Source organism: Meleagris gallopavo, chromosome 5 (genome assembly GCF_000146605.3).
Source record: "Meleagris gallopavo isolate NT-WF06-2002-E0010 breed Aviagen turkey brand Nicholas breeding stock chromosome 5, Turkey_5.1, whole genome shotgun sequence".
Lineage (NCBI taxonomy): Eukaryota > Metazoa > Chordata > Aves > Galliformes > Phasianidae > Meleagris > Meleagris gallopavo.
Window position 1 is genome coordinate 14,950,620 of NC_015015.2, and position 14,298 is coordinate 14,964,917.

Below are 14,298 nucleotides of genomic sequence, written 5' to 3' on the forward strand. Positions count from 1 at the left end.
CGCTGTCCCGTGGGGAGCCGGTCCGGGGCTGCTCCCGGGCCGTTCGCTGCGCCGTAGCGTCCCGTCGCCGGGCTGGGACGGGCGGGTCGGCCTCCGCGCAGCGCTGGGCTCTTTCCTAAGCCGGCTCTCGGAGGTAGGTCAAGGTTATTATCGCGGTTGGGAGCGTGGAAATGTGGGTAGCTTTTAGGGTTTCCTCAAGGTCACCCCGGGAAGGGAAGACCCCGGGCATCCTCTCATCCTCTGCACGCCACAGGGATGCTGGGCTTTGAGAATTGGATTTTCCAGTGCCCCAGGCCTCTGTGCCGCAGGGAGCTCGGTGTGTGGTTCCTGCGCTCTGCCACGCTGTCAGTCCAGCGAGCATCGGAGCAGGACACCACCGTCTCTTTGAACTCCTCAAAAATCTCGGCACTCTGGCACAGGCTGAGCTGCTTGCCGGCACCTCTAGGCTGGCTCTGCCATGAAGACTCGACCTGTCACAACTGTGGCTGCTGGGTTGGAAGCTGCAGTGATTCTGATCTGCTGCATGCTGTTGAGGCTCGCCTCATAAACGTGCTTCTTGGCAGTGGGAAGCAAAAGGCAATCAAAGCAGAGTGGTGCTGGGCTGATAGCAGCGCATCGTGTGGGGTTGGCTGGCGGTTGTGCTCTCAGTTGCAGGCTGTGTTTTGCTTTCCAGGCTGCTGTCAGCAAAGTACAGAGGAGGCCCAAAGAGAGTTATTCTGAGTCCTTCACCAGAAAACAAATGCCGTAATTTAAGAAGTGCTTGCCCCTTTTGAATTTCTTCCTTCTTCATCTCGTCATTCATGCAGGTGCAGCATTTTCTCTCTACCATGACCTGAAAGGAGGTTGTAGTGAGGCTGGGGTCAGCCTGTTCTCTCAGATAACAGCGATGGAATGAGAGGGAATGGCCCCAAGTTGCTCCAGGTGAGGTTCAGATTGGCTATTAGGAAACGTCTCTGAAACAGGCTGCCCGAGGAGGTGGTGAGGTCACCATCCCTGGAGGTGTTCAGAAAACATGGAGACTGTTGGGACATGGCTCAGTGAGCATGGTGGTGATGCTCTGGTTGTTGGACTAGATGATCTTAGTGATCTTTTCCAACCTTAATGATTCTGTGATTCTTTGGTGCTGTTTGTTTACAGCACGTTGGTCACGGAGAGTCATGATGTGTTCTGAGGTCAGTGCTCAGGGTAGGGGTGGATGGCTGTGCTGGGACACGGAGCATGGCTGGATCATAACTTGGAGCATGGCCCTGCTGTGAGGGAATGTTCACGGCCTTGTTTGACACCTGGCAATCTTGTTAGTGTCTTAGTAAGATGCCAGGGCCCTAGAAAATTGTCCCACTGCCATTTTAAGAAGGGATAGTGTGCAGTATTGAGTTACATGGAGATAGGAGTCACTGGCAGCTTGCATGGGTCATTTGCTGTCCTTCTCCAGCCAAGCTTAGGTTAGTGGATGAGATGGGGGAACTACCTACCTGACCTGGCATCATTGGTTAGAGGACCAATTTTACAGATACCTTAAGAAAAGCTTTTCCCTGAGGGATAAAGCCTGATCAGAGTGCACGATGACTGCATAGTGCTGGAAAAACAGATTATTATCCCTTGATGCGCTGGAGTGACTGATTATCTGCTCCTGTATCTCAGTAAGAAGTGTCAAGGGATGGTGGAGTGCAGCTTTCTCTCTGGGTCTTCCCTGGCAGGAGGTAGCTTTGCTGCTGGGCCAGGGCTGGGGGATGCTGGTTTGGCAAATCTCCTTACTGTCCTTCACCCCACTGTGTGTCTCTTGGAAATGTAATGCTCTCGGAGGGCAATTGCTGAATACACTGTAATTGCTGAAAGGTGGGAGTGTCCTTGGGAAATATTTGGGCTGAGGGGCAAAAGAGGGCTGGTTGTGTAGTGAGGGGTGCAGCAGCATTGAATGTTGCTGTGCAGGTGCCTGTGTGTGTGCCTCCAGCACAGCCCTTCCTTCTGTCCCTTCCTCTGCAGGCGCTGATTGCAGGGTGGTTCCTGTGGTTGTTAATGTAAAACGACGGGGTGCAAACAGCCAAATAAGCCCCCTGAAAAAACCCTGCCGCTCTGGGTGATTTGGATTTCTGTCTAGCAGTTTTCTCTTACATATCTGCAAATAGAAAAGCTTGGCATATTTGTTGCCCACACAGAGATTATTTGCTTGGGAAAGGGAAAGGTACCCGGGCAGGAATGCTTGTTCTTGGTGTCAGAGGAAATGTGATGGGATGCTGTTTATTTAATTTGAGAGCTCTTTGTTGACCTTGATTTAATGCAGCCCATGGTGAGCCACTCACAGGCGTGCAATTTTATGTTTATTTTGTTAAACCTTTCACAATCAGTTCCTGTTCTCATTTCAGTAGTGCTGTTGTAGGTGGGTGGCTATGCCTTGTCAGCCTCCCTGTGCCGTGCTCCCTCCTTTCGCTGATTCTGTGCATGGTGTGTTGGGAGAACCGTTCTGACACAGAGGGCTCTGAGAAGCCTGTGCTGAAGTGAGGCAACACGCCCAGGTCACCAGCAGCCCTTCTCTTGGCTGTGCTGCAGCTGCTGAGCCCTGGAAGCAGGGGTATGATTGATGGCCATCTTCAAATTAAGTGCTCAGCTTCTTCAGGGCTGGGTTCTGAGTGCTGCAAGTAGTACGGGCAGATCTCCCACATGCATATCGTTTACACAGGGCTCCAGTTTCTGGGTGCTCTTTATTTCATCACTGGGTTGCGTAGCCCTCCTGCTCTTACTCCACACATGAGAGCAATCTGCAGCCTGTGCTCTTGGCCTCGACCCCCTTGGCAAGGCCGTTTTGCTGAAGCCATTGCGCTGCTGTCTTTGTTTTCCTTCTTTTGCCAGGTAGACTTATTTGTAGCACCTGAGGTAGGGTGAACCCACGGCTTTGTCTTGTCTCCTGCTCTGTCTTGGAGGAATCATGTGAGAAAGGACAGGAGGAGAAGAATATAGATCCTTGTCGCTGCATTGCCTGGCTCCTTACTCATACCAGTGGATGTGCTGCTTCCACACTGTGGCCGAGGAGATGGGGCAGCTCCCTGCTGTCTGGTAGGTAGGGTGGAGTGGAAACTTGTCCCAGGCCATGTGCAAATTGGGAATTGGTTTGGTGCCACATTCAGTGATCTCTTTGAATTATGGCAGCTAGGGATTTATGCAGAAAAAAGAGGGAAGTGTGTTTCGAGTTACTTCAGTGCTAACTGTGAATTTGGCTTCTGTTTTCTCCTTTGCCATGGATTCAAGCTTAGAGCATGACCGTGGATAAGTAGAACAATGTTAATCTCTGACCCTGTACCCTGCAATCTACCAGGAAGCAGCACTTCCACAATCCTGCCACTCGTACTTTTGCAGTAGTAGCTGTTGTAGAAGGTACAATGTGACATAATAAATGGTCTCTTCTGGGTGCTTTGTTTTCCTGTTGTGTTTGTTGCCATTCTTCCTAAGAATGGGGACAACTTCCTTGTACACATTCTGGGTAAGCTGAGCCCTTCTCTGAGCTGTGAGGCAACAGGAACACTTGTTGGTTCATCTCATCCCTGGGGAACAGCTGTTGTTTATGAAGGCTATCTTGCAAGGGTGGTAATTTTTCTAAAGGACGTAAAACACACTGTGTCGGCCTGACCCTCTTTCCCTGAACTGTGCCCCGCTTGCTTTCTTAGGAGCTAAATGTGTGCACGGCGTGGGCAGCTGTTGTCTTTTTGATAACAGTTTTTTTTCAGAAATCTTAAAATGAAGATTCAGTGATACCCCGCTCTGATTCTCCAGAACTGCCAGAGGAGATTGCTTGGACACAGAAGTGAGGATTGCTGCAGAAATGCCAGACACTGTATAAATAACTAAACTCGGCCCCCGGCCCTTCCCAAGAGAGGAACGATCTGCAGAAATACTTCAACAGATGGTCTGGGTTTGGCTTAGGAAGGGGTGGGAAGAGATGCCAGGCCGCTGCTGAGAGCAGTGTGGGCACGTGCCCAAGTGTGCCGGGTGTCGTGCTGCATGCCAGCCCCATCTGCAGCCCCTCCGTGCTGGGGAGGGCACCTGTGTGCTGCTGGGGTAGGCTCAGTGCTAGTGGTGTGTGCTGAGTGCCTGGTGAGTGTGGGATGCAGGAGATGGGCAGTTTCCCATGGTGGCAGCCCCAGCTGGCTCCACTCGGGGTTGTGAATTGAAGCCCAGTCAAGAAGCCCCTGTCCCAGGACTGGAATGGAGCATACATTCACGCATTGCAAAACCACCAGTAGACTTCCAGAGCAGCATGCCCGTTGCTCAGCTCTCTGGCAGACCAGTTTGGAATGTCTGACGTTACTGCCATCTCCTGCCATGTGCTCTTCAGCGAGGTGGTGTTGGTTGGTGGTTGGAGCAGGGCAGTGCCGTGTGTGTCAGGCACCTTGGCACTTTCTGAAAACAGGTCTTATTCCTAAACAATGCAAGATGAATCCTTTCACTGAGGATGCCGGGCGTGCCTGTTATCTGTGAGTATACATCTGGCAGCACTGCCATGGAGCATCCAGGTAAGGAGTTTCGTATCTAGAGAATGACTTGCCAAGTTTCATCTTATTTCTCTTTTTCTTCCTTGTTTTCCTTTCTCATGTTACCCATCTCCTTCTGTTCCATACTGATGAGCAGGACTGCGTGTGTTCTTCTTTGCCTGTAGCCTCCTAAATGTATTTCCCCCCTGCTGGGAGCTCCTGCCTGCGTGCAGCCTGCTGAAGGCTCTGCTGATTCACAGCTCTCCGGGTAAGGAGAGAGCTGACGGATGGATCACGCTGCAGCCTCCAGAGCTGCCAGGCAGCGGTCGCAGTCCCCTTGGCAATTCCCTGCTTGTCACAGAGCACGTCTCAGTTTTCCCTGTGGAGCTGCTAACCTCTTTAAGGAGCAACGTGACCCATGTGGGGCTGATGACGTGTGGTTAGTAAGGAACCATTTTGCCACGTTCTGAAGAGCTTTGGCGTAAGCAAGCAGCTGAGATGGGAGGAGAAAAATGTGCTTTGTGATGCAGGAGCAAAGCAGGTACGTTCATGTACCGGTACAGCAAAGGGATGGCAGCGGCAGTGCCTGCTGAGAGCTATCCTGTAGTGCCGTTCCTGTGGCTGGGAGGCAAGGAGTGTTGCTTAGTGTGACATTTAGCTGGCACTTTTAATGCATTGGGAGTATTAGTCACATTCTGTCTTCAGCAGTGGGAGGTGATGATATAAGCTGCCTTCCTCAGAAAAGTCTCTACCTGCTGTAGCAAACCATTTGGGATGCTGGAAGGATATTCTGTTTACTCTCCATACCTAATCTTTTGTACAAAAGGCACCTGGAATAGGCTTGGCTCAGCTTGAAGCCTGTATGCCAGTCTCTGCTGGGGAAGGAGGAGCTGCCTCCTTGTTGGCAGTGGCCTGCATTTATGCAGAGCTAGTCACTGAGTAACCACAGCCTCTGCTGGGAATGACGTGGCTTGAAAGTGATGCACTTTCCATGGGATAAAAATCCTCATTATGGTTTCCTTTGTGGAAATATTTGTGTCTTCTCTGCCAGCCCAGAGTCAGGGCTGCATGAAGCCTCTTTCTGCAGGATGAACCACACCATGCTATACTTCTGTAGCCCCACATCTCTCCTCGTGCCTGCTGGGGGAATGCTAGTTTTGGGGAGAGCAGCAAGCATCATGTCTGTAAAACATTGGGATTCACATGCCCTCCTGGGGCAGTGCTTTGTGCTGCCTGGTGCACGTGGTATGGGGGAAGTGAGAACAGAGGGGAAAACCTCTTGCTTTGCGCTATCAGAGTCCCCTAGTGTCCACAGGAGCACGCGCACACGTTGCAAAGGACTCTATGAGCACGTGTCCTTAGAGATGCAAAGACATGCAACCTACTTCCTCTGCCCTTCCTCTTCCTCTCTCAACTTGGCATGCTCAGCACTGCAATGAGGGAGGCAGGGAGGGCCAAGCCAGGTGGCCTTTTTGAGAGACGATTCTGTTTCTGTCTTTGCAGCCAGGGCTTTTTGCGTGTTAGTAACGTAGGGTACGAGCTGCAGTGCTTGAATGCTGCTCCTCCTGAAGCCTTGTCAAGGCAAGTACCTTCCCCTCTTGTGCTGCTGTTATGAAAGAGCCTCCGCTTGCTGCACCCTTTGCCCTCAGGGCACACTGGGCTTGTTTGAATTAATGTAATTAGCACATGCCTTATTAGCTCACTAAGGCACAAAGAACTCATGTATATTTGTAGCCAGGTTAAGCACCCCCTATTAATTTAATAACCGTGTCCTCCTCACTGAATGGCAACAGTTAATCGCTGGCGGTGACTCAGGATCGGGCAGCATTGAGGGAATCTGGGCGAGGTGTTGGTACGTGCGGTTCTCTTTTATTGAATTGTATTTTTATTAATGAGCGGAGCTGTGAAGGGAATTAACAGCAGGTGCGGTAGTTGGAGGGAAGCTTTTGGTGCAGGTTTGCTAAACAGCCAGCGCTATTTCCTATGCTGTGTGTCAGGAAGCACCAGTAGAATGAATCAGCATGATGTGACAACAGCTCTCAGAGCAGAGGTGTGGGTATCCTGCCTACTCTCCCTCCCCGTTGTGACTTTCCTCATTTGGAGCTTCTCCACCTTGCCACGGGTCAGTAACCTTGGGCTATCGAGGCCTGAACTGTTCCCTGCCACCATGAGCTTGTGCAGGAGCATCGCTGAGATAATCAGGCTGTTACAACCAGGTGCGTAAGGAGACCCCATGAAATTGAGCAGAGGTGTGTGTGCGTGCTTGCACCTCCACCTATGTGGTGGAGGGGAAACTTAAACTTGAATTTGTGTTTTAGTTTTCTTTTTCTTTGTCAAAAGAAAAACAATTTGTCTGTTTTCTCCCGTGTAAAGGAAAAACCTTGGGTCTGGCCACAGTGAGCTGGAGGACTCATTTCAAGGCATCAGACAGGAACAGCTCTGTGGGTGTGTAGGTGCCATGATTTGGCCAGAAATGATGCTGCTTCTTCCCAGCAGGGCTGCTGAAGCCCTATTTCTTCAGTGGAGAGCAATATGCTGTGAGCCAAGACTCTGGTTTTGTTGCTGATGGAGAATGAATGAGTTCTTTCACGCTCAAGGACCTCAGCTCAGCCCTGTGTGCCTTGTTCCTATCGAACAAGCTTGGATCCAGTCCTTGTTTTCCCCAAGGTTCCTTGGTAGCTTTCAGCTACTGCTTTGCACATGGTGATTATTTTAAATTTGGGGGGGGAGTCCTTTTTTTTTTTTTTACTTTTTTCAATCCTTTGGCAGAGCACCCGAGTGAGGGCTTCACACCATTTCATTTCCCAGTGAGTCCTTCCAGATCAAAGGATTGGTCTGTCTGTCGCCATCACACTTTTGTTCTGATTTTTTTTTTATTATTTATTATTTTTTTTTTTTAGGTACAAGGCCACCACAGAGTAGAGAAAAGGACAGATTTTATACAAATTCTTGCTTGTTTTCCCATCTGTGTCTCCAGTCTTCGACACTCCAGTTTTTCAGTTAATTTGTCCTCTTTCTCCAGCTAATGCTGCATCTCTCTGAAGCTGCAATTCCATAAAAGTGGGCCTGGAGAGCCAATCCAGAGTAAAGATGAGTTTAAAATCATTTTGAGTCACACCATTTCAGTGTGTGACTACATGATTTCTCAGCAGCGTTTGGAAGGAGGATTGCTGGCAATAAGCAGACACTTGTGTCATCCACAATGTCCGAGCTGTGAACTTACTTGAATACCAGCACGGTCATGTCTGGGCTGCCTTCGTGTCTGTCAGTTAGCTTATGCTTCCAGCTGCAAAGTAACATGGGCCACTGTAAACTTCATTTCAACAATCATTCTCTCTAGAAGCTTGCACACGGATTGTTTAATGTGTTTGCATATGAGTCAGTTGTTCTCTAGCTATTTCTTACAGATCCCTGTGAATCTGTGCATGGATATACAGGTCTCTGCAGAGCACAGCCTGGAGCCTACGACTGCTTTAGAGCAAGATCCCAGGCCTGGATTGCTGCTGCTGTGCTATGGCCTCGTATCACCATGACACTGAAGATGTTGTAGTAAGAGATGTATGGAAAGGGGTTTTGGCCCTCTGGTTCCTGTGCTGCTTTGTCCATGTTCCTATAGAGGACATGGAGAGGTATCACCAAGTTTGCCTTAGTTACTTCCTTATAAGCACGTTTTAATATCTTGCCTCCTGCTGTTCTCAGAGAGATGGCTGTCAGCTCATTTGCCCTGCTGAAGCCTGCCCTGCCATTCCGTCAGCTTGGCAGCCCCAATCCCTTGGACAGCAGGACTTGCTGTGTGAGCACTGGCTGAGTCATTGCTGGTCATGCTGTCCTTGTTCGTCCCGTCATACAGTTCAGCTGCAAAGCCTCCAGGACAGGGACTGTCCTTGACTAAAGGTTTGCACAGCTTCTACAATACTGTGTCCCAGCTCAGTGCTAGGACCTCTTGGTGTGCTGCAGTACTGCAGCTCAGCCCTGCATCGCAGTAAGCCCTGCTCTAAGCTGAGTGTCAGCTTTCAGTCTCTGGATCTGGGGCGGTTTCCCAAGACATGCAAAGCTCGAAGGGCGTATCTAGCTTTTGTTCCAGGTTGGCTCAGGCCTGCTCCTCAGGTCTGTCTGATTTGAATGCAGATGTCCTGGCACTGTGTGATTGCCTGGCTGCTCTCTTCAGGTCCTTCTGCCCGGTGGGGTGTGCTCTGATGGGTGGTGGAGCTTTGTGCCATGGCAGAGGAGTGAGTGTCCCTACCACCTTGCGATGCATCAGGCACCATGCCACCAGGCCTGTCCTCGGTGGAGCACTGGGGCCAATGAGGCAGGCAGCCAGCCTGGCACCTCCCCTCAGGGACTTTGGCCCGATTTCACCTGAGCTGCAGGGTCCTGCTCCAGGCTGCTTCCAAGGCTCAGCGTGGGCGCACAAGGCTGGTTGTGGGCTCCCTCCTGGCTGTGAAGTGGGTGAGTGTGTCAGTGTGCAGCTGCAGTGCTGGGGCTTCTGCTTGCCTGTTGGCACTGTGAGACTAAGGGGATGCTCTGTTCCTCTGTGCTGCCAGAGGAGTGTGGGTGGCTCACAGTGGGGATACTTCCTGATCCTTGATGGTGATCAGTAGCATTGCTGTATCCTCTACAGGGTGGGTGCTGGCATGACTTTGCTCCTTTCTCTTACCCTCTGAGCCTGTTTCTTGGTTTCTGGCTGGAGCATTGAGTTTGTCTGCTCTCAAGACAAATGGAAATATGTGGAAGGGAGTCCTGTTTTCTCCTTCTGCTGTTTGTTTTCAAGTCAAGGTTGCAGTTTGAATGTTTGCTTTCAGTGACAGCTTCAGCATGTGCTGGCCTTGAGTTCTGTCATTGCTGCCTGACCATCCTGCACAAATGTTAGTACTGGCACGAAAGTGGGGATAGGAACACGTGTGGCATGGGGAGAGGACAGGGTTTCTTCCTATGGCAACAGTGCCAGCAACGTTGGCTGAAGGTCTTCTGTCAAGGCAGCGACTGAGTGTACTCAGATAAATCAGCACTTTTCAGCCTGGCAGAGGGAGAGCAGGACAGGACAGAGTGTAGAGTGGTAGGATCCCCTGGGTCACACATCACAGGTTTGGGATAAAACAGAACCTAACACGCTGCCCCACTTCCTCACGCAGCATATAGCACATACTGTGGGGCTGCAGGCATCCCTCCTTGCCCGAGGTTACCCTGGGATTCCTTTAATTACTATATAATTATGCGGTGTTCTCCAGAGTAAGCACTTTTCCCTTGGGCGATAAGGTAAGGAGAAGCAAAGGTTTAAAGTCCAGCCCTGTGCAGCAAGTCTGAGGCATTCAGAATTGGAAATCCCGGAGGAAACATTACAGGAAAGCTCCCAGGTGAGTGCGGGGTACATAGCAAGGAAAGGGAGGGGAATGGTATCATTTTTCCAGGGCCAGAAGCTGTGAGGAACAGATGCATCCCAAGCTAGGTTTGTGGAGAGCTAAACCTAACTTGGCTGCTCCATCACTCTCTGGAGTTGGTTTTTGGAAGCTGGTGAGGGGAGGAGCTGAATGGAGGGAGGTTCCTGGGCTGCCTACATGGGGCAGTGTGGGCTGTGGTGCTTCTCTGCTGAGCACAGAGGTGCTTCCTTGTGCTGCAGTGTGCATGTCACTCTAAAACTAATTTGCTCAATCATTTTAATAAATGCAGAAGGGATGTCCTGGTGTGCGAGTAATGGGGCATTAATCCACGCCTAGCTGTGTTAACAGCACTCTAGGAAGGAATTAATGCCACATAATTCATTGCCTGTGCAGCTCTCACTCTCTTAATTATGGCATGTGCAATTTAGGAACCCCCTTCCACTTGAAGGCTCTCTCTCATGGCTCTGTTCCTGCTGCCACCAGTTTCCCCTGTTACTTGTGCTTTGGAGATTCCCAGTCCTGGAGGTGCTATTGTCCTCGCAGCCACTGAGCTCAGCTGAGACCTTCCAAGATGAGAGCAACCCTGGGGTGCTGCTGGTTTCCCCTGCTATGCTGTAAGGGCAGTGGTGGGTACAAGCCCTGCTCTCTGATCCTGGAGCCATGCACTTCCTTGTACACAAGTACACAAAACAGCAAAACTGCTATGGTTTGTGTTATTTGGCTCCAAAGAACACTGTGTTCCTGGAGTGATAAAGCTTAGATCTCCACTGCTAACGTATACAAGTATAATGTTGTTTTGGATTTCTTTTAAAAATATCCTATAAGACTTTGAGCATTCTTTCCAGTTTCTAACTGCAGCAGTTGTTTTCCTGCTGTGGGAGGAACTGGGCTCTGCCTCTCCCTGCAGTCTTCAATGGAGCACAGGGGGCTTCATCCCACACCCCCTTTTAAAGGCCTCAGGGAACTCTGGAGTGCTCAGATTTTGCAGTTGAGTTTGTTTTGCAAATGGTCATTTGCTGGAGCTCTGTTTAAGCAAACAGAGCTCAAACAAGCTTTCCACCTCAGTGCATTAAAATCCCGTAATGCATTAAAACCCCCTGGCTGTGAGCACTGGGGCCTCTGCTGTGCCAGGTGCTGTACAAACAGTTATCAAGTGCTAAATGATCACATCTACTGGTTGAGTAGCTTTTGTTAGGGCAGAGGATGCAGTAGAGGCTTGTGGCTATACAGCCTGTGTGGGTCTTGGTTCACCAGGGATTGTGGTACCTCTTCCCTGTTCTTAAACCGGGAGGGTCGCTTTTAACCCAGCAGCAACAGTGCTGGTGGGATGGATGGTGAAGGCTTTGCAGTCTCTGTGCAGACAAAGGGCTGACACCAAGAGGTTGCACAGAAGGAAGGGATTAGACAGCAGGTAAGAAGCTCAGTCGGTTTCACAGGGGTGTGTATGAGCAGCCTTGCTGTCTGCTCTTGGGGTGCCCTTTGCAACATGGACTCCTGGGGAGCAGTGCAGCACACAGGGAGTGTGCCTGAGCTTGAAATGGGGTGTCAGGAGCATGCAGTGTGTGTGTTTTGTCAGAGCTGCTGCTTCTAGGAACACAAACATCCTGTTGAGGCTGCAGATGTTATCATGAGAGCTTTCCTGATACAGGGCTTGTCCATGCTGGGATAACAGGCTGTCAGCAGTAGCTGGTCTCTCTACTTTGTTTTTGTATTTTGGTCTTGTTCCGGATAAATTGATAGGGAAATAGATTAAACTAAGCCAAAACAAACTACTCTTTTGGATGTGAGCTGTGTTGAAAGTGAACTTCTATGAAGCTTAGAAGTCATATTTACAATCGAGGGGCAAATTTCCATTCCTGATGGAAAGGAAAAGGAAATTTCCTCTGCTTTGGTCTCACCACCCAGGCAGCAACTAGAAGGGGAGAGAGAGAAGAGTGGCTGAGCGATGCTGAGATGCCTCATGAAAAGCATGGCGTCTTGCAATGACATTGGATGTATTGGACATTGCAATGTATTGGAGTGCAGACCTGCAGGGGGCTCGGTTTGGAGGTGCTGATAGTTTGGAAGGGCAGTGTTGGGTACCGCTGTCCTGGGTGCCTGGCAGAGTTCGTGCATTGGCATCCAGAACAGCGGTACCCAAGGTTGCTCACGTGCTATTGGAGCATGACGGCTCTGGCAGCTCTTCCTTCCATTTGTGCATCTATATTTGTATATACACAGACGTATATTTATAAGGCTCCCTTGGGAGCTCAGTCAGCAGCTCAGTCTCATCTATCAAAGGAGACCGGGTGCTCTCTTAAGTCACTTCTTCCTCTGCCTACTCACCTGCAGCCTGCCCAGCAAGAGTGTAAGTGCCCAGTTCTCAACTTTATCTCCTTGATGTCTCTCCCCTTTCCCAGGAAGAAGCTAAACTGGAAAAGGAGTGACTGAAGAAGTAGTTGAGGAACTGTCTGAAGGAACAAATCCATTTCTTAACAAGATCAAGTTGGAATTAAATGGCTGATAAACAGATCAGGTAACTTTAAAAAAAAATAAATTTAGTTGTGCTTTGAATTTTTCTCTTAAGTCTTTCCAACTCAATCCCTTCTGCAATATGGCAGGTTGGAGACAATCACCTGAGCTTCTCTTCTGGCCAGAAACAGCTTTGATTCTTTTGCTGCTCCTTTCTTACCTATTTTATTCGGTCTTTTCTTATTTTGTGTCTTTGTCATGTTGTTGCAGTCTCTGTTATTTTTTCTCACTTCTGTCTGACCTCTGCTGTTGACCCTACGTGAGTCCATTGCTTTTTGCTTCCTCTTTCAAAGGTCACCTTGACCTGCTGACTTCAGTTTGATAGCTTCAAGGGAACAAAGCCAGCTCCTTGGCCAACCAGGAGTCTATTGCTTGTAATTACAAAGTCCATGTAGATGCAAACTTGTGCCCTTCTTCTATAGCTCTTCAATGCTTGAGTGATTGCAGGAACATGAAATGCCAACAATAATTGGTAACTCTTAAGTGCACAGTGGGAACTGAAGAGCATTAGCCCTGGCATATGCAGAGGCTAATTTGAGTCCTTTCTGAAAATGACTTGGGATGTGTTTTCTCAGAAGATACCACTGTCCTCTTAGCTTCCTAAGATCAATGCCGAATGGATCTGTCTAGTGCTACATCTAGGTTTAACTTTTTGCTGTTTGTAATGTTGCCTGAGATGAATGACTCCTACGTGTCATTTATTTGTGTGGCCCTTCTCTGACACCTGCCTTTCCAGATTGCCAGCTCAAGACAGGAGGTAAGCAATTAGCCTGGATCAGTGGGTGAATGAAACATGGACCAGCAGGATTTGACAATGTCTGAATGCTACAGGAGTGAGGGCTGCTTCTTTTTAGCATTTGCCATGATCACAATATCTTCCTGCCCTCCTTCCTTCTGCAAGTGAGAGAGTTCTGAGCTGCACTGATAACAAGACAGCATTGCAGAGTGTCTATGTGCCCAGATTGGCCTGTCATCAGTTATCCAATTTGGAAAGCACTTGGCATTCTTCTCTTAAATTAATGAAAGGCATGCTGAGATTCACCTTTGTGAAGCCTGGCGGGTGTGTGTCCCTGATAGTCTTAGCAGAGCGTAGGGAGCAGATGTCTGTGGCCCCTTGAAACCTGGCAATCAAGGAAAGAAAGATGTTTCCCTGAGACCTCCTCCAGCCCTTTCTAAGCCCTCTTGGCAGTGTGAACAGGAGCTGCTAAAAGGACTGGGGAAGAGCATTAGTAAAACTGGAATGTCTTTCTACCCACTTTTTAGTGTAAAACTAAGCAAGTGGCTTTATTTGTATGCCAGTCTTTATTGGCCCCATTTCACTAAGAACTGTACTGTGGGCTGTGAGAGGCAGGTGCTGTGCAGAATAGGAGAGAGCACAGTGTGTTCTCATCCTGTGAGAGCAGAAAGTACCAAGCTAAGACATGGGGTGGCTTAGTCATGAAGGAAAAGCTTTTGCTTCAGGTTCAGTGCCCAGCTCCATCTGTTCCTTGGTTTCAGGTTCATCCCTGTGCCCCGATTCCTTCACCATATCCCACTTAGTTCATTCTTCCCATCTCTGGAACCATGAAAATGCAGTGGTCTCTAGCCAAGCAAGGAGATGTGTTGAAGCTTGAAGGATACACTGTACACCTCTTCCCTTGCGACACAGGTCTGTCATCCCTTAGCAGAATGAGATTGATAACAAAAGACTAAAATCCACAGCAGCAGTCTACTGCAAGGTGAGATCAAGGGCATTGCACTTCTGAAATTGTACACATGTAACTTTATCTGAATGTTTCACCAGATACCACTGCACTGTCTGTACTAGTTTCCTTCTGCAGTGCCTGGGATCCCTGAATACCTGGGTTCAGATGCAGTGGGAGTGTTCAGCAAGGATTTCTCACCTGCAGATAAGGCGAGACGTCCTTTGCATCCCACACCGCTCCAAGTTTTTGGCTTGCCCAGAC

General features: G+C 49.4%; 1 protein-coding gene across 5 annotated transcripts in view; it reads left to right on the forward strand.

Moving 5' to 3' along the window:
* Positions 1–109: 109 nt before the first annotated feature.
* The window catches only part of SLC25A22 (solute carrier family 25 member 22), a 37,304-nt gene continuing 23,115 nt past the window's right edge, over positions 110–14,298 (forward strand). The window contains exons 1-3 of one of the 5 annotated variants that reach the window (XM_010711150.3): positions 8,816–8,912; positions 12,241–12,356; positions 13,850–14,070. Coding sequence is in view for 4 of the 5 variants with exons in the window: in XM_019615432.2 (XP_019470977.1) it covers positions 12,337–12,356 (20 nt within the window). In the remaining variant the exon portion in view is untranslated. Of the gene's footprint in view, positions 134–815; positions 922–8,815; positions 8,913–9,720; positions 9,818–12,240; positions 12,357–13,849; positions 14,071–14,298 lie in introns of those variants that run through there. The other 4 variants (XM_019615432.2, XM_010711149.3, XM_010711147.3 and 1 more) reach the window with 4 other exon arrangements.